This window comes from Petaurus breviceps, unplaced genomic scaffold (genome assembly GCF_028583685.1).
Source record: "Petaurus breviceps papuanus isolate PSGF00001 unplaced genomic scaffold, PetGlider_PUasm1.0 185, whole genome shotgun sequence".
Taxonomy (NCBI): Eukaryota; Metazoa; Chordata; class Mammalia; order Diprotodontia; family Petauridae; genus Petaurus; species Petaurus breviceps.
The window spans coordinates 7,429,693-7,452,331 of record NW_027185797.1 but is presented as its reverse complement, the minus strand read 5'-3'; the positions used below and the strand labels follow the sequence as shown (position 1 = coordinate 7,452,331).

Below are 22,639 nucleotides of genomic sequence, written 5' to 3'. Positions count from 1 at the left end.
CATCATGGCACGAAACTAGACTGGATTTGAACTTAGGTCCTCCTGACCCCAAGTTCAACACTCTATCCACTTTGTAAACTTTTCATGGCTATAGAAATGTGAACTACTATTCAATTATTAAGCATTTATTATGAATATTTATTTAAATAACTGTGACTGCAGTGGAGGTCATCTGGGTACAGAGGAGGGGGCAGATTGAGAGATGTCTTGAGGATACTCCTAAAATTAGTAATGCCAGTGAGAATCTTGTATGTGTGTTTTGTATTAGATGGATGATGCAAAGAGGTTCAAGTTCTATGTGTGGGAAGATGAGAATGATGAGGATGTGGAACATGTGGCCTCCTGTACCCTTTGCTATGGTAAGCCAACAGAGCTGAGGCATTCTCTTTTTTTCTTCCAGCCCTAGAGGATTTCCTACAAAACGGATTTGTAGGTTCATAGCTTTAGAGATCATCTGGTCTGGGAAGGGGTTCCTCACCTGTGGTCCAGGGGCTTGTTTTAAGAGGCTAGACCTCAGAAACTTATGAGAGACCCTGGGAAGTGAGTAACCTCTTGTCTGCCTCAGTTTCCTCGTTTGTGAAATGCAGATAATAATAGCCCATACCTCCCAGGGTTGTTGTAAGGATCAAATGAGATAATATTTGTAAAGTGCTTTCCAAATCTTAAAGCACTGTGCAGATGCTGGCTATGATAATCCTTAATTACCTCTCCTTGCTTCCCTCTCTTACACATGTTATTCTAGGACAATATTGTAATTTCAGGTTTCAGGATTAGGGATGCAATAAGAGGCACTCATGGATAATAAAATACGATTAAAATGGAATTTATTAATAATAGTTGTTTTAATATTAATGCAGTTACTATTTAATCAATTTTTAATTTTTTATTACTATATTCTAATATAATTTGTTTCCTTTGTAACCTTATGAATTTCATTTTGTGCACTGAAAAATGTTATTCTGAGAAGGGGCCTGTAGTTTTTGCCAGGCTGCCAAAGGGGTCTGAAGCGCACAAAAAGGTAAGAACCCTTGCCTGCCACCCTTTCATTTTCCAGATGAGGAAAGTGAGACCCCAAGAGTTTATGTGCCCTTCCCAGGGTGATAGAACAATAAGGAGCAGGGCTGTAAAGCCTGTGTGATTTGGTAAAAAAGGGTTCTGAGAGTGAAATCCTGGGAGTTTAAGTCTAGACCCTATCACTGGCTCCTGGGTGGTCTTGGGCAAGCCAGTCCCCTTTGTAGGCTTTACTTTACTCACCTACATGATGCTGAGTTGGACCAGTGACCTCTGAGGTCCTTTCAAATTGCATTCAGGGAATGAACGTCCCTTAAACAAGTCAGCGTTTTATTGCTGAAGACACACCCTGGCTAACCCTAGCCTGAGATCACTATAACTGCAAACTCCAGGACCTCAGGGATCCCTGGGTATGAGCACTAAAGCAAGACATCCCCTGGCCCACCTGATAAGAAAGGCAAACTCTCAATGGAACTGTCAAAGGAAACTGCCCCCTCCCACCCCCACCCCCAGGAGTGCTGGCTTTGGAGTCAGAGGCACTGGGTTTGAATATTATGACTTTGGCTGAGTCCCTTAGTCTCGTCTGGAAGCAGGGTAGTTGTACCAGGTGGCTGCTAAAGGTTCCTTTGGGTTCTAAACCTATGATCCTATAAAAGGTTTTAGTTCTACTTTATCCCTCCCAGGATAAATGCTCTCATTACAGTTTTGTGCTTTCCTCCTAGATCGGTGCAAAGAAGATAACGAGTGTGAAGTAACCACCCCCAGGCCCATCATGGTGGACATGGACATAGCCTTTGTGATGGACAGCTCTCTTGAGGTCACAAGTGACATATTCAAGGCAGCCAAAAGCATAGTGGCCTCCATGTTGAACCACTTTGTCATTGCTCCTCATCCCAAGACCTCCCCTGATGGGGCTAGGGTTGCCCTGGTGCAGCAGACAGTCCCAGGCTTCTTCCCATATGAGGACACATTCCCCGTTAAGAAGGAGTTTGATTTTCTCATGTACAACCATCCAGGGCAGATGCAGGGGCACATACGGGAGTCTGTCCAACTCAAAGGGCTCCCATACCTCGGTCATGCCCTGGAGTGGACTATTGAGAATATCTTTCCAATAGATCACTTCCAGAGGAAGAACCGGGTTCTCTTTGTGATTGTGGCAAGTGAGACAAGTCCTGAGGACAGAGAGAAGCTGTGGACAATCTCCCTGGAAGCCAAGTGTGAAGGCTTCATTTTGTTTACCATGGCCTTGGGCACAGAAGTCAACATGGAAGAGTTGGCCTGGCTGGCCAGCTTCCCGCATGAGCAGCACCTGCTGCACTTGGCTGATGTCTCCCATTTGGAAATGGACTATGCCCAGCGGTTCATCCGGGCCTTCCTGAACCTTCTGAAAAGTGAGCAAGTCAGGGGTGGGCAAGAGGCTGAAAGAGGTGCTAAGCTCTCAGGGGCTGCTGAGTCACTCCTATTTTGTGCCCCTTAGAAGGGCAGAGAGCATGTCACTGGTGGACAGCTCCTAGAAGATTCTTTGGAGGGGTCTGATCCCAGGAATGACCTCTTTGTTGTGTAGAGAGGATGCCATCCAGGCTGTCCCCGACTATGACATGTGATCATTGGCTACTTTAATCTTTTTAAAAATTATTTATTTACTCTTAGTTTACAACATTCAGTTCCACAGTCCCTTGAGTTCTAAATTTTGTCCCCCTCCTTCTCCTCCCTCCTCCCCGCCGTGATAACATGCAATCTGATATAGGCTCTGCAGATACCTTCATGTTAAACATTAGTTAAGTTGTAAGGAAGAGTTATAACCAAAGGAGTGAACGAGAAAGAAGGAATGAAACAAAACACGAGAGAGAGAGCAAGTCATTTGCTTCAATCTGCTTTCACACTCTGTAGTTCTTTCTCTGGATGTGGATAGCCTTTTCCATCATGAGTCTTTTGGAGTTGTTTTATAACCTTGCATTGCTGAGAGGAGCCCAGTCTATCAAAGTCAGTCATCACATATATGTTGTGTCTGTAATTGTGTACAAAGTTGTCTGTTCTGTTCTCCTCGCTCAGCATCAGTTTATATGAGTCTCTCCAGGTTATTATGAAGTCTGTCTGCTCCTCATTTCTTATAGCACGATAATATTCCATTACATTCATATACCACAACTTGTTTAGCTATTCCCCAATTGGTGGCCCTAGAAGTGGTATTTCTGGATCAAAGGGTATGCACTTTTTTTTAACCCTTTGGGCATAGTTCCAAATTTTCTCCAGAATGGTTGGATCAGTTCACAACTCCAACAGCAATGCATTAGCGTTCCAATTTTTCCACATCTTCTCCAGCATTTGTCATTTTCCTGTTTTGTCATCTTAGCCAATCTGACTGGTGAGATGTGGTACCTCAGAGTTGTTTTGATTTCTCTAATCATTAGTGATTTAGAGCATTTTTTCATATGCTTATAGATATTTTTAATTTCTTCCTGTGAAAACTGCCTATTTATATCCTTTGACCATTTTATCAACTGGGGAATGACTTGTATATTGGCTGCCTCTTTTCAGTTGAGGCTGGATTGAAGGGGCCCAGCTACCATAGCATCTTTTCTCACTTGCTGGGCTGGTTTTCTCTCATTAGAGTGTTTGTTTTGGCCCAGATGTGATTTCCTCATTTGGAGTGAAGATCAGCAGCTGTCTGTAACTTCCTGTCTGAGAGAGCCTAGGGTGTGGAGTGGTCACGGTCATGCAGTCAGAACTTGAGCTCAGGTCTTCCTTCCTTGAAGGCAGGCCCTCTGTATCTGTCCCACGCTGCTTCCATCATGTGCATGCAATACAGAAGGGAAAACCAAGGTCTGAGGGCTTAGCTAGGGGTACCAGAATTGAGAGTAGAACCCAGCTTCTTCTGTCTCCCAAGCCAGTCAGTCATCAAATATTTATGAAGCACCTGTGCCAGCCACTGTGCTAAGTTCTGGAGATAAAGAGAAAGGCTCAAACACCATCGTTGCTCTCAAGGGGCTTATAATAATAATGGGGAGACAATGATGTACTTACGAGATTTATACAGTACAAATACTATAATTAATATAAATAGGCTGAGAAGTCTCTTGGGAAAGGCCTCAAGCTGAACCTGCAAGGTGAGCCGATTCTTGAGGGAAGCCGAAGAAGCCAGGAGGTAGAGGTGAGGAAGGAGGGCATTCTAGTTATGGGGGGACATGGAATACCAAGGCACAGGGTGGCAAAATGGGGCCAGTGTTGCTGTATTGTAGAGTATGCAGAGGGGAAAGTGTAAGAAGAATGGAAAGGACTGGGCTGTGAAGAGCTTTAAAAGCATTTTAGTAGGGAGAGTACAGGGTAGGGATTTATTGAATAATGGGATGACAAAATCATAGCTGAGCTTTTGGAAGATCAGAGGCAGCTAAGTGGTACAGTGCATGGGACCTGGAGTTGGGGAGACTTGAATTCAAATTCAGTCTAATGCAGTTCCTAGCTGTGTGACCCTGGGCAAGTCACAATTCCTGCCTCAGTTTCACTCTCTGTAAAATGGGGATGACAGTAGCACCTACTTCCCAGAGCTATTTTGAGGATCAAATGAGATGATAGTTATAAAGCATTTTGCCAACCTTAAGATGGTATCACTGTTATTACAATTGAGATGACTTGGGTGATGTTTGGTGGCTGAATGGAGGATGAGGAGGAGGTCTGAGGTGATGAGAGCCTGCACTTCTAGTGTGGCTGTGTTAGTGGAGAGGAGGGAGACATATGGGGGAAATATTATGAAGGTAGTAATAACTGGACTTGTCAATTGATTGGCTGTGTGGGGTTAGTGCCAGAGAGCAGGTGAAGATGATGTCTAAATTGGGAGCCTCAGTCATGGGGAGGAGGATGGTACTTTGGACAGGGAAACTGAGCCAAGAGTAGGATTTGGAGGGGAAAGAAAGCTATTATTAGATAATATCTGTAGTTATACCTTGGCTTCTGTTCTCTTCCCCAGAGTCTGCTTTCCTGTCTTCCTCCCTCTACCCAAGGCTACACACCTTGTGTAAATGGCAGCCCACATCAGCCTGCACCTAACCTGAGCCAGGCAGCTCCCATGAGGGGGGGAAGGGTCACTCTTTCCCATTGGGTAACCTCATCCTTGTAGCCACATGGTGAACCCTTCTACCCTCCTCCTTTCAAGGATGCTTGGGTCTGACATGAACAGCCTTGTACCTCAGCCATGTTTTATTCCTAAGCTTGGGAATTGAACATCTTTGTTCCTTGGACTGGGAAAAAAAGAGTTACCATCAGCTCATGAGGAGAGAAGTGTTGTTTAAAAAAAGTCTCCACATTTACCTCAGAAGCATCATCCAACTGTCAGAGGAACAGAGGAAGAACAGAAAAAAAAATGTTTCTCCCCTTTCCTTTGTCTACAGGTGAGGTAAACCAGTACCCACCTCCTGAACTTCAAGAAGATTGTGAGGGACTGCATCGGGGAGACACCCGGAGAAAGGCAGCCTTGACCCAGAGGTAGGCTCTGCCTTGGCTCTCACTGTGTGGGGAAGGCATTCCTTTGACAAAGCCCTGCTTGGGCAACCCTGCCAGGCCTAGCTTCAGACCGTCTCTCCCCTCTGTCTGTCCCCATCTCATCTCCCCAAGCACTGGATGGTGTGTCCCCTTCTCCCCTGCTCCCAGAACCTCAGTGGCTCCTCGCTGCTGCTCAGCTAAGCTGCCTAAGCCACTCCCCACTTGGGCATTGTAGTCTGTTTTCAGTCTGGCTCCAGTCTGCCTTTCCAGGCTTATTATTCTCCTTCATGTTTTCCCTGCATCATTCGACATGGAGTCTTTCTGCATCCCCACAAGCTGCCTCATCTTCCCCTTGGAAGCATTCCCTGACTCCATCCCTCCTTCTTTCTCATGCCCTTTCCCTGTTCAGATTTCCTCGTATATTACTTTATTGCACATTTGCAGACATAGGGTGCTTCCCAGTGGAATGTAGGTGCCCTTGAGGGCTGTGACTATTGCCCTTCTGGTTCCTGTGTCCTGAGTGCAAGGTCCTCAACCTTTTTTGTGTGTCATACCCCCCCACCCCCACTCTTGGCAGGCTGGGGAAGCTAGCACTGGCTTACTTTCTTAGAACAGTGATTTAAATCATTGAAAGAAATGCTTAATTTCAGTTAGAAATTAGTGAAAATAGATACAATTTTTCTTCTCACCCAGGTTCACAGACCTCCTGAAAATCCATCTGCCAAATGGTCTGTGCACCCCAGGTTAACTACCCCTGCCCTAGAGAGACTAGTGTAGTGCATGGCACCCAGTAAGTGCTTAATAAATGCTGATTGACTTGAATGTGAGAGATCCTGACTTCCTCAGGAAGGATTCTGGGCAGCAAAATGTAAGACCTCCTCATATTGCAGATCTCCCACTTAACAGAGATTCTTCCTGCAGGCTGAACTTTATCAGGTTCAACGAGTCTGACTTCAGGAGAAGCCGGAAAGTACTTAAGACAAAAGACTGTTCTCTAGGGATGAGGGGAAGAATTTCCCAGATGGCCAGGGCTGGCAGAGAAGACATCAAATATCCTTATAGACCTGAACAAAATCTAATGAAAGCCCCACAAAAGACAGAAGAAACTGGACACGAAACCACTGCCCTTGGTAAAAAACCAAGAACAAAAACATTCAAGCAAATATAAGTCCACCACTCCCTTTGGTTCTTAGTGAAATGGGGGTGGGTTTTTTCAAGGCATCTATTTAAAGATACTCCTATTGACATTCAGCATTTGGCATGTAGATCATTACAATTCACACCCTGAGTTCCAGATTCCCAGGGGCGTCAATGTCCACACGTGTAGATAATGAATGTCTTTTAGGAAAATACACAAAGCTTTACTTTAGCTTTTGAGTAATTAACTTCAGTTCCACAAGTATATATCAAGCTCTGTTGAAGGCTCTATAGTAGAAGACAAAAAGAAAAATGCTTAAGGAGGGAGAAAGCCCTAACGCCCTAATAATGGTGGGGGATGTGGTGAGAAGGGTTCCCCTCGAGGTGGTGCCTGAGTCAAACCCGGAAGGGATCGATGACCTCTGAAAGGTGAGGGTGAATCCAGGCATAGGGGGATGGCCCTTGCAGAGGCAGAGAAGTAGATGGAATGATGAGTTTGGAGAACAGTGAGGCCTGGTTGGCTGGATGGTAGATTATATCAGTAAGACAGGAAAGGAAGGCCAGAGCCAGATGGAGGCAAGCTGAGGAATTGGGTTTTTTCCCCCAGATAAAGGGGAACCACTGAGGGTTCTTCAGCAGGGAAGGTACAGACTGGTACCTTCAATAGAAAGATTATCATCATCATCATTGGCTCCTGTGTGCCTATTGGATTTGGAAGGTGGGTGGGGAGAGTGGAAGGCAGTTCTTGAGGTTAGTGCATTTTAGTATTTGGAGATGAAGGGGACAGGGGACATCAAGCTCCTCCTTTTACAGGTGAAGAAATGATCCCAAGAGAGAAGAAATATCTTGCCTCAGGTCAGCTCACCTGGAAATAGATCAGGATTGATCTCAGGTCCTTTGACTCAAAGTAGATATTGGGACCACATATTCTCAGGATTGACAACATTTTAGATATCAGTCTAGAAAATTGTTTTTTGGTCATGTCCAACTCTTCATGACCCCATTTTGAGTTTTCTTGGTGAGGATACTGGAATGATTTGCCATTTCCTTCTCTAGTTCATTTTACAGATGAGGAAACTGAGGCAAGCAGGGTAAAGAGACTTGCCCAGGGTCACACAGCTAGTAAGTGTTTAAGACTGGATTTATATATAGACCTCATACATAGGTGTGTGTATATGTACATGTGTGCATATGTATATTTGACATCTACAGTGTATTGAGGTGTATGAAGACTACATATACACACACATTTCTCATATATGTGTATATGCATAGGTATTATATGGTAAAATACACACCTGAATACATGCGTGTATAATGTCTTATGTATGTGTAAGTGTATTGTATACGTATATAAATTTTTACAATTCAATTAATATATAATTATATATAAATATAATAAAATATATACTATTATATATAATCAACATTATATATAAATATAATAAAATATATAATTATATATAATAATGATAATATATAATTTAATATTTAAATATACCCCCTTTACACACATGTATATAACATAGAGTCTGGAAGACCTTGGTTCAAGCTTCACTTCTGACATGTACTTATTGGCTGTGTGATCCTAGGCAAGTCACTTAACTTCTCAAGGTCCCCAGCAACTCCGTTAGACTGTTAAGTTGCAGAGCCTGGATGGGAAAGATGTCCAGTAGAGAAAAATAAAAGTCAGGGTAACAAAAGACTTGCTTTGTTGTGACTTTAGGAAGGCTCGAAGGCATTGCCCAGGGACTTACTGCCAGCTTTTGTAACATAGGAGTTTTATTTGGTTCTAACTGATGTTGTACCTGATAAAGTATATATTTGTACATCCCTGAAGTTATCAGAGGGCTGGACATGTCTGGGGTTAGGTCGAGGAAAAGGAGAGGGACTGAGACAGTCAAGTGAAGTGTGATCCTCCACAGAGATTGTCATAGAACTGTTAACATTTGTTATTTTTATCTATCCATTCATTCATTAACTTATTTAACTATTTTTTATACCAGATCCCTGTTCCATGGCTAAGGACGCTGGACTGTGCCATGACTACGTCCTGAAGTGGTACTATCATTGGGACCAGCACACCTGCCAGAAGTTCTGGTTTGGAGGCTGTGGTGGCAACCAAAACCAATTTGAAACCAGGCAAGAGTGTGAGTCCCGGTGTGTCCCCTTAGCCTAGAGACGAGGAAATCACCCAAGTCCTCAGTGCTGGGCAGAGGCTACTGAAGCTCGCATGGCAGGTTTCAGATGAAGTCAGTCTATGAGGACGAGTTTCCAAGCAAATATCAGTTGTATTTAAATGAAAAAAAAATTTACTAAAAGGTGTACTTGTCTAATAACCCCTCATATTTGTCTAGCAATTTAAAATTCCTAAAGTGCTTTTATATATGTTCAGTTCAAGAAACATTAAGTGTAGGCAAGAACACTGACCTAAGTGCTAAGAGAAGATACAAGTTTAGAGAAAGTCTTATCCCTGCCCTCACTGAGTTTACAGTCTAGGGGGCAGATAGGAAACAAACACTAATCATTATAATATAAAATGAAGTGCACATTATTATTTCCTCATCAAAATATCCAGGTGAGAGGTAGGGCAGGCATTATTTAGGCCCATTTTGCAGGTGCAGAAACCTAAGTGACTTGTCTGAGGCCAAAGCTCATAAGCAATAGAGCTGGAAATATAACTTGGGTCTTTTAACTTCCCATTGCCCCCTCACCATTAGACTTTGCTGTTGTTGATTGGTCTTGCTGATTTTGTCCTTTCATAAATGAATATATGTAATTAGAATGCTTAAAAAGTAATGAAAAGACCCCTCATATCTAAAAAAATCGCACATTTCTTATACATAGACATATCCCAGAAAACTAAAGGAAAATAAATAAAATTGTGCTAAGCAGTGAAGCCTCATTATAAAATGAGTTTGAAAATATTTTTTTGTCTAACTGCTCAAGCCCTAAAATGTTCCATTCAACTATGGCTCTGTGATAACGAATGACGTCTTGAATGTGAAGATCCTTGTTAAAAATTTGACATAAAAATGAGTTCATTCTTCGTGAAATCTTATGGTATGGAATCACTTACATCTACTCATTGCAGTTTGGGATAGTGTTTGTGAATATAGTAATTAGTTCAAGGAGACCTCAGGTCACCACATCTAATCTAACCTGTACATTCCCAAGAAACCCCTTTGCAGCATCTTCCCCGAGTACAGTCCTGCCTTTCCTTGAATTCCTCCACTGACAGGCGTCTACTGTCTCTCAAGGGAGCCATTCTTACTTTTGGATCATTCTGATTGATAGGAAGATTTTCCTTTTTTCCATCTGAAATCTACGTTTCTTCCTATGACTCCTAGTTGCAGTCTCTGGGACCAAGAACAAGTCTGATCTCTATTTCTAATAATAATTAATAATATGTAGCGTTCATGTTGTTTCTCAGTCATGTCTGACTCTTTGTGACCCCATTTGAGGTTTTCTTGGCACAGATACCAGAGGGGTTTGCCATTTCCTTCTCCAGGTCGTTTTACAGATGAGGAAACTGAGGCAAACGGGGTGAAATGACTTGCCCAGGGTCACAAAGCATCTGAGGCTGGATTTGAACTCAGGAAGACTCATCTTCCTGACCCAATCTTGGTGCTCTCTCTACTCGGCCACCTAGCTTCCCATTAGGAGTTACATAGTGCTTTAAAGTTTACAAGGATTTTTACATGCAACCTACTTGATCCTCACAACAAGCCTGTGAAATAGGTGTGATTATTATGCCCATTTTAGTTATGAGGAAATGGAGGCTGATAGAGACGATGTGACCTACCTAGGGTCACAAAACTAGTTAAATGTTGGAGACAGGATTTGAACTGAGGTCTTCCTGACTCCATCCAGCATTAAAACCACTATGCCACCTGGCTGTCCATTTAATATTTCAAGACCACTGCTGTCCAGGTTAAACATCCCCAGCTTTTTCAACAGATCCATATATGAGTGCAAGCTCCTTGAGAATAGAGAGTATTTTCTTTTCTTTCTTTTTTTTTTCGTCTTTCTTTGGCTCCCTAGCCCTTAGCAGAGGGCCTGGCACACAGTCAGTGATTCGTAATTGTTTTTGCCTTGTTGACTTCACCATCTTGGTCACCCTTCTCTGAATGTTTACTGTTGCTTTCCAGAGATCATTATATGATCAGCAGTCCCATCAGCCAGTTCTGGAACTATCCTGGACTAGAGTTCATTGGTACTTGGTGATCCACACTCATCTGGAGTGCTTACCTTCCTAGGTCTCAACTCCCTCGTCAATCCTTTTGCCCTGTAGGATTGCAAGGCAGCACGGTGCTGGGGAAAGACCACTGGGTTCTGGGTCAGAGGCCACAGGTTCACATCTGCCTTCTGTCCCTTTCTCCCTGTGTGACCAGGGGAAGGCCACTTTACTTTCCCAGGCCTCATTTTCCTCATCTGTAAAGTGAAGGGTTGAACTCAGTGTTCCTAAGGCTCTTTCTCCCCTGTCAGCAGTGATTTGTTCCTCTTGTGAAATGAAAAGGGCACCGATGGGGACTGTTATTTAAGATAGTGGAACAGTTCTCTCTGCCAGTGGCCTGGGGGCAAGAGCTGCCCGTGGGGAGTCCCTAACTGTGGCCAAGAATGCTCAGTGAGTTCTTGGGGATGCTGATAAAATGCAGCTCAGGGCTGTTTGTAGATGCTGCTCAGACCCTGGTGAGGAGTGAAGCTGATGACTTCTAAAAGGCCAGGGAATGTGCTAAAGCAGACAGATGGGTCAGTCTGCAAGCATTTATAAAGCACTTCCTATGTGTCAGGCAATACCAATAAAACAAATCAGTCAGGAAGCATTTATTAAGTGCCTGTAGTGTGTGAGATCCCGAGCTAAATGCTGGTGATCAAGCACAGAAATGAAAGTCTCTGTTTTCAGGGAGCTTCCCTTCCAAGCCAGGCAGCAGCATGTCCACATGCAAATTCATGGAACATAAATACAAGGCAGAGGGATCTGAGGTCTGGCCCATAAAAGCAGGCACTTTTGTGCCTAGGGATGTGCTGAGACAGCTGTCCTGGGGCCTGGTTTGTGAGTGTTTTTAAGAGATGAGTTTGAGTCTTGGAGAGAGAGAAAGAAACAATTCCCCCATTTGACAGATGAGAGGAATTTGTGGGAGGAGGAGAGGAGAGGAAGAATCGAGAGATGATCATTTTAAAAAATCTTCTTGTTGGGAGTCCAGAAAAGACCAGATGGAAACTCACTTTACAAAACAGTGTTGGACAGACTGGACCTTACCATTGCTTCCCAGCTGTGCACATGGCTTGTAGGAAAGTGATGCTATTGTCCATAGCTTTGGACTCTGACCACATAATATATCTTAAACCCTTTTCCCTGGCTCTGGAAGGATGAGTGGAAAGCAATCACCACTCTCAAAATCAAATACCCCAAATACCACAATAACAAAATTGTCTAGCCTCAGAATTGGAAATCGAGGGCTGACTTCTCAATTGGGGAATAACTGAACAGGTTGTGGTATATGATTGTGATGGAGTACTATTGTGCTATGGGAAATGACCAGGAGGGTAGTTTCAGGAAAACATGGCAAGACCTATATGAACTGATGCAAAGTGAAGAGCAAAGAACCGGGAGATCATGATGCCCAGTAACAGCAGTGTTGTAATGACGACCAGCTGTGAAAGCTTTGGCTGCTCTGACGGATACAGTGATCCAAGCCAGTTCCAAAGGGCTCATGATGAAAATATGCTGTCCAGTGAGAACTGATGAACTCTGTGTGCAAACGAAGTATGATTTTCTCATGTTCTTTATTTTTCTTGCTTTTTAAAAATGTGGCTAATATGGAAATATGTTTTACATGATTTCACAGGTATAATTGATATCATTTGCTTGCTTTCTCAGTGGGCATGGGACGAGGTGGGAGGGAAAAAGAATTTGGAGCTCAAAATCTAAAAAAAAAATGTTAAAATGAATAATAAAAAATTTTAAAATAAAGTGATCTAGCTTGAACTGTCAAAGCAAAATGGAGAGAGAGACAGAGGAGAGATGGAGAGAGAAAAAGGAAGAGAGAAAGGATGAAGGAAGGAAAAAAATGGGAACACCCAGTTTTCCTGCTACCAGAGAAGACCAGCCTAGAATCTGGGTCCTTCCCTAAGGTAAAGTTAAGAGAATTCCTGTTTTTAGGTTTCAAAAAAATATAAAGATTGGAGGAATTCTCCTCGATACAATCATAGGCAATCAAACTAAGTGAAGAAGAACAATGATTCCCAATCTACCTAATCTCTACAGGTTAAAGTTTTAAGAAAATCTTATTTAGAGGCTTTGCTGTGAACCAGGGAAGCACGTTCCCCACCCATGAGCCATGAACATTCCAGTCCATTTCCATTCTATCCCATCTCATCCCATCCCAACTCATCCAATCCAACAAGTATTTATTGCACGCAATACATGTGAGTCACTATCCTAGGTGCAAGGATTACAACAACGAAAATAACAAAAAAATTCCCTGCCCTCAGAGAACTTACTTCCTACTGAGGGGATGACATCCTGTAAACAGAGAAGTATATACACAATTACCTGAGGACAAAAGAAGCGCTGCCCTCTAGGAGCAGCAGGAAGGGCCGCCTGAAGCCTGAAGCAGGACACAGCACCTGAGCCGAAAGGAAGCAGAGGGGAGCAGGGAGAGTGTTATAGGCCTGCAGGACAGACTGTGAAAAGCCGCTCAGATGGAACGTAGAAGGATGAGTCCAGGGAACAGCCACAAGGCCAGTTGGACTGCACAGCAGAATGTGTAAAGTAATGTGCAATGGCTTGAGAAGGTAGTCTGAAGCCAGACTTCAGTGGACTTTAAATTCCAAGCACAAGAGTTTGTATTGTTTTCCTAAAGGCAAAAGGGAGACTTTTGAACAAGGGAGTGATGCAGCCAGCCTCATGCTTTTGGCAGTTAGGTGTTGGTTGGATTGGAGGGGGGAAAGTCAAGAAGACAGTTCTTCATCCCACTGGGCTGAAGGTCAACCCTCTCCTTTTAGAGATGGAGAAAGTGAGGCCAGCAGAGGGAAGTGGGTTGCCCAAGGTTGTGCAGGTAGTCAGGAGCAGATATGAGATGTGTCCCCAGGTCCTCTGTCCCCCTTTCTACTATCCTCCTTTCCATTATCCCCCTTTCCACTATGACCATGCTGCCCCTACTAGAAGGAGCAAACTGTACTATTCAAAACAATAGAGCTAATAATTCACGTAATTATTTTTAAGACTTTCAAAATAGAAGGTTTTTTAATCACCATACATCATCAAGAAGCCAGATCAGTTCAAAGGAGATTTAAAATCTGAATTTAGGTATCCACCAATTTGCCAGGGGAGATTTGATAAACCCATCACTAGTCTTCCCTCCACTTTAATTTCCTCACCTGAAAACACTGAGATAAGAAAGTTTCTAGCTATGCCACCCCCCTCCTCCTCAACCTTTGAGGGACTTGTGATAATTAAAAGAGAAAGCAGATCCACTGGAGGATTTCAAAAATATGCAGTTCAATCAACCTTCAATGATTTGGCTCATGAGAGAACCACATATCTATGTGAACGAGAAATTCCGAATGTGCACAGAACGAGAAGTTTTCCTAGAGCTGATGACCTGGAAGGACATTGAATGCCAAGTACAGCTGTGATCCAGGGTGCATCACGAGTTCTTGGGAAGTGGAGAGGAACTTCCCTGAGACTCATGGTTGGCCAATCAGGAAATTTAATCAGGAAATTGAAGAATCTTCCCGGCTAATGAGCACAATGGCATCAAATTACTTTTTTTGGGGGGGGAAGAGAGGGTAGTAGAAATCAAATGTATAGTGTGATCATGTTTTAAGTAGAAGAATAAACAAAACCCCCTATATCAAACACCAAGCAAGTTTTTAGATTATTGATTCTTCAACCATAATTACATTTTAATGTTTTCTGGGCCATTATAGAAAATGGGATTGGTTGTCCTTTGTCTTTTTTAAAATCAGCTTTTGGCCCCACTTAGGCGTTCTTTGGATAGCCTAGCCTTTGGGATAATTCACGTAGTATATACTCCATGTTAATGACAGCACAAACTTCACTGGGGATTGGAGGAAAGGGAAGAGAGAGGAGAGTTCTTAGTTTAGACTGGCCTGGGAGGTTGCTGAGGACTCAAGGCTAGGAAGGGGCAGCATGTTCTCCAGTAAAGCATGGAGATCTGCCCAGGTTCGAGTCTTGGTTCTGTGTGACTGGCTTTGTGTCTGTGGGTCTTGGTTTCCTCACACAATGAGAAATGGACGAGATGACTTTTAAGCTGTCTTCTCGTGCTAGATTCTATGGTCCTCCTATTCCTAGGGATTTTCCCCAGACCCAACAAATGGATGCTCATCAAGTACCACATGAGACTCACAGGGCATCTTTAATGTTCTTTGAGTTTATTAAGCACAGAATTTGAGAGTTAAAAACTATTGTCCACAGTCACACTCAAACTGATGAATTAGGTCCCCAGATGATGGTTCCTCTATCTCCTTGGGGCTCTGGAGTTAGCTCTCAAGGAGTAGAAGTTGCCTTTCTAGTGCTGTAGCTCACAAGCCCCCACTGGTATCTCTCTAGCAATGATTGTTAATTAATATAAATTATCAGTCAAGACAACTAGCTTTTAAAAAGGGATATTTGCTGAGGTGCTACAGTAAGAATAACGGATATAAAATGTCCCCCAAAAAGTCAATGACACTCTCCCACAATGGGAAAGTAGGTTCAAGCACATGTAACCATACATGTCAGAGGCAGGAGTGTAATACTAAATGTTTAACAACTGGCTCCCTCCCCAAAAGTATTCATGACAGACTTTTAAATTTAATTTGAATTATTAACATTTTATCCATCATTTTCTTAAGACTGGGCAATCAACAAAATGATGGATTTGTAGCATTTGCTGATTTCTGAGGTATAAATGCTCACACTGAAAATTTCACAGTTGGCTCTTGGAAGTATGAGCGCCAGCACACACCTATGAAGAGATAGTTTACAGCTCTTGGAAGTCTTTTTGTTGTCATCCTGAAGATGTTCCCCTTCAATGCAGCATGGGTTCTTTATAGAACCTTGAATCTGCTTTCCTCATCTTGTGCAGTATGTTCTTGGCTCACCATGTAGACATTACCACTAGCTGGGGATCAAGTTAGAAAATGTACAAAAATCCTCTTGAACCTTACAATATAATACCGTACCATAGCTTCCATACCTGTACCAGGCCATGCCATGCCATGCCCTCCTATGCCATCCTCTTCCCTCTCCTCCCCTCCCATCCCCTACACATGTATTGTGTGCCCCCTGTGTACCAGGCACTGTGCTAAACATTGGAGATAAAAATAAAGAGAAAAAGGTAGTCCCTGCCTTCACGGAGCTTACAGTCTAACAACCCAAAGGGGTGGGGGAAGCAGATGATAGCCAGTAAAGGGGTATGATGATGACGTTGCAGAACAAAGCAGAGGTGTTGGAGAGAAGTGAGCCTTCTGGACCTTCCTCTGTCCAAGGTGGGAGGGAGGAGACCAAAGCTGAGGAAGCTGGGGTGCTCACCTTTCCCCAAGGGCTTGGCCAGAATTGTTCTCTTCTGCTCTCTTAACATTTTAAGAGAAAAATAACCTTAAAAAATTGGTTGTAGTTTAAGTTCAGATGTTTAAATGAAGTTTTATGTTTGATAGACAAGGTGTGGCAACTGGCCATAAATCTTTGGGAAAAGCACCATGTAAGAGGAAATCATCCTAGAATGTGAGTCAGAAGAGCTGAGTTTAAATTCCATCTCTGCCCCTAACATGCCATAAGACCATAAATAAGCTGCATAAACGGAGTTTCAGTTTTTCCATCTCTAGAATGAGGGTCCTAGACCATATATCTCTAAAGTTGCTTCCAGCTTCAGAATTTTGCAAATACTAGACAAAGCATAAGCTTTTTTGTTTGGACTCTGTGAACAATGGTGAGACACTTTTCTTACCCAGTAGTAGTATATTGAAATTGTAGATTCTTTTTTAATACATGAATTTGGGAGTGAATACAATCTCCTCTTAAAGGTTGAATTTTCACACCTAAAATGATCAGATAACTAACTCATTTGCCAATATCATAAGAAGCTAATGGTGTGACCTTTCCTGATAGCAAAATAACTTTAATCTGTTTTAAATGCATATGTTCTTTTTAAAGGTCCCGTGAATTTTAGGCACCAACTGAGATTTTAAAAAAAGATCATTTGAGTTAGGCAGGGACTATTGGGGATTCTTGAACAAGGCTAAATTACTCCAGTGTGGCATAGGGTTGGCCCTACTGGGCAAGTGACTCCAGCATTGATTACCTCCAGGAGAATCAGTGGCATAGGACCCAGATCCGTTGTGCAGTAGTAGTGCAGAGCTCAGTGGCCTGGGAATCAAAAGCCTTGGATTTGAGTCTTTGCTTTTCCACCTGCTGTTATCACTATGTACCTGAGGGCTCACCACTCAGCCTCACAAAAGCTGTTTCTTCATCTGTGAAAGGGGTATGTCATACTTGTACCATTTACTTCACAGAGGAGTTATGAGAAAAATGCAATATAAAGAAGTTAGCATTATCATTAGTTTCCTTCCTTCCTTCCTTCCTTCTTTCCTTCCTTCCTAACAATTGGGGTTAAGTGACTTACCCCGGGTCATACAGCTAATAAGTATCAAGTGTCTGAGGCTGGATTTTGAACTCGGGTGCTCTTGCCTTCAGGGGCAGTGCTTTTTCTGCTGTGCTGCTTAGCTACCCCCCACCTTGCTGCCCCATATTAATTATTTCTACTGGAAAATCAGAATGAGCTTTATCAGGTGATAAGACATAACTACCCCTTAGCCCTGGTATATTTATCAGGTGAGAACACATCTCAGTTATTTACTAGGTCTTGAACAAGGTCTGGACACCTCCCTAGGTAAAATGGGAAGTGTGAAGGACATTGCAAGGGGCCTGTGCAAAACCTGGGGGCTTGGAACCAGATCCAAGGTCATCGAAGGCTGGCACCATGTCTTGACTCTCTTTTGTCTCTTAGCTCAGAGTGGGGCCATCTGCCTTGCACAGAGTAGAGAGACAGTCACGAATGCTGACCCAGAATATGGCAGAAAGACACTTGGGGATGAGCACAACTGGAGGACGGGATATTTTTTTTTTTGTCTCATTAGAAGACAGCTCATTTATCAGATGTACTTTTATTCAGGATGAAGTGATACATGGTGCTGATTTCTCAGAAACAGGAGACAATAGGTTTTTTTGGCCAGCATTTTTCAGTTAAGTTTCTTGACTAAGATAAATGAGTAATTTCCAAAGGTTGGAAATGATCTTGGAAGAAAAAAAAATTGGCGAGATTGGGGTCCAGATAGGTGCCATAAAAGTGTCACTTAACACCGGAATGTTGCTCTCAGATGATGTCGTGGGATGGATAAGGTGGATAATTCTGGATTACAAAATAGATGATATTTTATGGCTAATATGATAAGATTTTGATTTGTACAATAATAATGTGGGTAATAATTATAATAGCTAGTATTAATTACTTTACAATTTGCAAAATGCTTTGCAGATATTATCTCACTTAATCTTCATGACAATTCCATAAATAGGTGCTATTATTATCCCCATTTTACAGATGAGGAAAGTAAGACCCAGAGAAGTTAAATGACTTGCTAGAGCCACACAGCTATTGAGTGAATTAGGATTTGAGTCAAGTTTTCCGAGCTCAGAGGCCAGGATTCTATCCACTATTCCACTTAGAGCTGGGTTCAAATACCATACAGGATGGAATGTCATGAGCTGGTACATTTAGAAAAATATGGAAAGACTTGGACTTATGAAGGATGATACTGTTCACCTTCAGAGAAACAGGTGAAATAAACATAATATGGACTTACATATATGTGTTTGAGTATATATGTGTATATATGTTTATGGATATCTATATATGTGTATGTATATACACACACATATGTGTGTATATATATATATATATATATATATATATATCCACGTATAATTTCAGTCTTCTTGTGGGGGCAGGAGGGAAGAAGGGGAAAAATAAAGTAAAAAGTGCACAGCAGAGGACAAAAGAAAACCTACAAAGAAGCAAAGAAAAGATAGACAGCTTTGAGAATAATGTGTAGTATTCATTATATAGGTTATGGAAATGTATTGCTTTATATTGAATCCTCTCTTATGTTTTGCTGTGTATGAGATAATGTTTTTCTTTTCTTTTCTTATTTTGTATTTAAGTTTAAAATAGATTTAAACACTGAAAGAAATCCCATAGAGGGAATGAAATGAGAAAAAGTAGATCCATAAAACATGCTTGGGTGACAGTAGTCACTCCATTGTGATGGGGTGAGTGAGTTTGCTCGCTCAGTCTGTCTGGATGTAAGGAGTACTGACAGAATCCTTATTCCCCATACATCCCTTTTATCTTCCCTGAGGCTCAGCCTCCTTATCTTTAAAATGTACTACTACTACCTTCATGCAGTTCTTGGGGAGAGGCTTTTGAACTTTGAATTGACTTAGGAATGTTTAAGACAGTCTGGCTATTCTCCCAGATCATCTTGTAATTTGCCATTTCTAAGGAAAAAAGACCAAGAAATCACTACCAGATGTTGCAGACTTTAAAAAGTTACAGGGAAGCTTTATTACTTAGCTGAGTCATGATATGGGCTTTGCTTTTTGAATTGAGTCAAGTTTGGGGGTGTTGTAGCTGGACCTGACTCAGATCCATCTGGTGATTCAGGTTCAAGATTAAATGAGAGGCTTTTAGACTATCCAGCAGTTAACAAAAAGAGATTTACTTAGCCATAGTATTAGGAAGTGTACTCATTAAGGTACAATACTGACCCTCCCTTATCTCTAAGCCTTTTCTTTCTGGAGATGGCTTGTGATAACAGTAGATGAAGCACTAGATCTGGGGTCAAGAAGGCCTGAGTTCAAATCCAGTTGAAAACATTCACTAGCTGTGTGACCCTGGGCACTTAACCTATGTTTGCCTCAGTTCCATCAACTTTAAAGGGGGAATGATAATAGAAACTACTTCCAAGAGTTACTGTGAGGATCAAATGAAATAATACTTGTAAAGTACATGAAACATGGTAGGCACTGTAGATGTGCTTATTCCCTTCCTCTCTTCGATTTTCTTATGGAAGTAAGTGTTCAGCAGGGTGGACTGAATTAGATGGATATGGTGATTCCCATTGAAGTGAGACATCTAACAAGTCTGGGGAAGAGTAATTCCTTATGGGTTAGTCTCTTTTGTGCCCTTAAGCACAGACTGCCAGACAAGGCAGACAAGTCCTTTGGAAGAATGGAGTCAGAAACAGCAACAGCAATGGTCACTTGCTGCTGAAGACTTTTGTGTGTCCCATGACCTTCTCATCACCAACACTATCTCCCATTTACCCAGATGCAATAAAACTTTGTGTATTCACTCTCACAGAAAACATTGGCATTTAATAATTATGTCATTGTGCAGAGAAGAGACAAGACAGGATGTGAGAATGACAAAGCCAGTGAGTGACACAGAGTGCTGGCCTAGTCCTAGGTGTATCCTCTCCTAGCTAAACAGTCACATGGCGAAATGACTGCCAGAAGACCTAAGGTCAACAGATTAGGGTGCTTCTCTGTGGGTGAATAGTTCACTGCTAATTTGGAGGGAAAGCTGAGCTAACATGCAGTTAACAACAGTGGAGCAGAGAAGGAGGAGGAAGCTTTCAGAAATTCAGCACTGCATTTATTCATCTGGACCAGAACTCTCACAAACATCAAGATTGGTTTGAGGGAAATGATGGGGAAATTCAGAAAGTGCTAAGCCAAAAAAATGAGAACTCCACATGGTTTACCAGTCAGGTAGTTGTTCCGTTTCAGAGAAGGGAGTGTTTAACACAATCAAAAGTAAAGGGCAAGTGAAGCTTGGAGAGAGACGCAGGATTCTTTGCTTAGTAAGAAGGCAGATGAAATTCATCTTTATGCTGATAGTAAGAGTCCAAAGTGCTTTTAGATGCCCTGAAGGTTATTTATGGGCCAAAGACCTATTCTGCATTTCAGTAACTCAGTGCTGATAGAACCACATTGATTAGCGATAAGGACATGATCTTGGAGAGATGGGCTAAAGACTTCCATAGTGTTTGCAACAGAACATCATCAGAAAGTGCTGAAGCTAATGACCATATATACCTTGGGTTGAAGTCAGTCCCTCTCTAGCCACAGTTCCAGCTGAAGAAGAGCTTTTGAATGCCATTAGGCTCTCATGTGGCAAAGTGCCTGGTGCTAATTCTATTCCAGCTGAGATTTACAAGGCAGGGGGTCCACTTATCATACAAAAACAAACTGAAATTTTCTGGATTATATGGCAAGAGGAGGTTCAAGGATGCCTCCCTTGTACATCCCTGTAAAGGTAAAGGAAGTAGATTGTTCTGTCATGATCACAGGGGAGTCTTTCTCTTAGTTGTTGTTGGCAAGTTTCTTGCCAGAGTCCTCCTTAATAGACTGATTCTTTACCTGGAAGATGGTCATCTTCCTGAGAGCCAGTGTGGTTTCAGAAAGGGCCAAGGAACTGTCAATATGCTGTTTGCTCCCTGACAACTTTAGAAGAAATGCCAGGAGCAGAAGAGAAGTCTGTACACAACATTTGTTGATCCTGACCAAGGTCTTTGATGCGGCCAGTCACCAGGGTTTATGGAGAATTATGTCAAAATTTGGTTGTCTGGAGAAGTTCATCAGTCGTGTACATCAGTTTCATGGCAGCATGCTTGCCTGGGTTCTGAGTAATGGACAATACTCTCACGCTTTCCCACTCACCAGTGGAGTAAAACAAGACTGTGTGCTTTCTCCCATGCTTTTTAGCACAATGTTTTCAGCAGTGTTCTTGAATACCTTCAATGAGGATGAAAATAGCATCAAAGTCAGCTACTGCATTTAATGGTCTATTATTTAACTTGAAAAGACTACAAGCCAAGACTTAAATGAAAGGAGTGTTGTTGCATGGGTTTTCTTTTGCAGATGATTGTGTGCTCAATGCAGCTTCTGAAGCTGAGATGCAATGAAGTATGACTCGATTCTTTGCTTCCTGTGCTAACTTTGGTTTAACAATTAACATCAAGAAAACACAGACTCTTTACCAGCCAGCCATACCACTCCAACCATACATGGAACCATCAGTTATGGCAAATGGAGAAATTCTGAATATTGTGGATAAGTTCACTTACATTGGCAGTACACTGTCCAGGGAGGACCACATAGGTGATGAGGTTGACACACACAAGTGTAGGAGAGAGGAGGCGTTAGACTGCCTACCAGATTGAAGGTCCGTGGAGCAATTGTACTGACCTCGTTGTTGTGTGCCTGTGAAACATGGACAGTATACCAGTGCCATGCCATTAAAATAAATTGCTTTCATTTGAATTATCTTAGGAATATTCTGGAGATTATCTGGCAAGATAAGGTGCTGGACACTGAGGTCCTTTCTTGAGTTAAACTGCCAAGCATTCAACTTACTGCATAGAATACAACTCCAACGGGCTGGGCACATTGTTCAAATGCCAAATATACGTTTGTCTAAAAGACTATTTTGCAGAGAACTCATAGAAGGCAAGGGCTCATATGGAGATCAGAAGAAGCATTACAAGGACACTCTCAATGTCTCTGAAGAACTTTGGAATCAATTGTGAGACATGGGAGACACTGGCATAGGACTGCGCAGCATGACATGTCCACATCAAAGAAGGCGCTGTGTTCTGTGAGGAAAGCAGCATTGCAGTAGTTCAGAAGAAATAAGAGATGTGCAAATTTAGAGACATCTGTGCTCCAAATGTTCATAAGGACTATTGTTTTTAAAAAATTTAATAACATTTTATTTTTCCCCAATTACATGTTAAAACAGTTTTTAAAAAACATTTTAAAAATTTGAGTTCCAAATTCCCTCCCTCCCTACCTGAGTAAATAGTCTGATATAGATTATAATAAATAATCTGATATATATATATATTATATATGTTATATATGATACATATAGATTATAAA

General features: G+C 42.1%; 1 protein-coding gene across 1 annotated transcript in view; it reads left to right on the top strand.

Annotated features, from left to right (window-relative positions):
• Window positions 1-22,639, top strand: part of LOC138161569 (collagen alpha-4(VI) chain-like) — a 168,409-nt gene that overhangs the window by 103,807 nt on the left and 41,963 nt on the right. Inside the window, exons 32-34 of the mRNA XM_069088300.1 lie at window positions 269-359; window positions 1,734-2,402; window positions 5,397-5,490. Coding sequence (XP_068944401.1) covers window positions 269-359; window positions 1,734-2,402; window positions 5,397-5,490 — 854 coding nt within the window. The remainder of the gene's footprint in view (window positions 1-268; window positions 360-1,733; window positions 2,403-5,396; window positions 5,491-22,639) is intronic.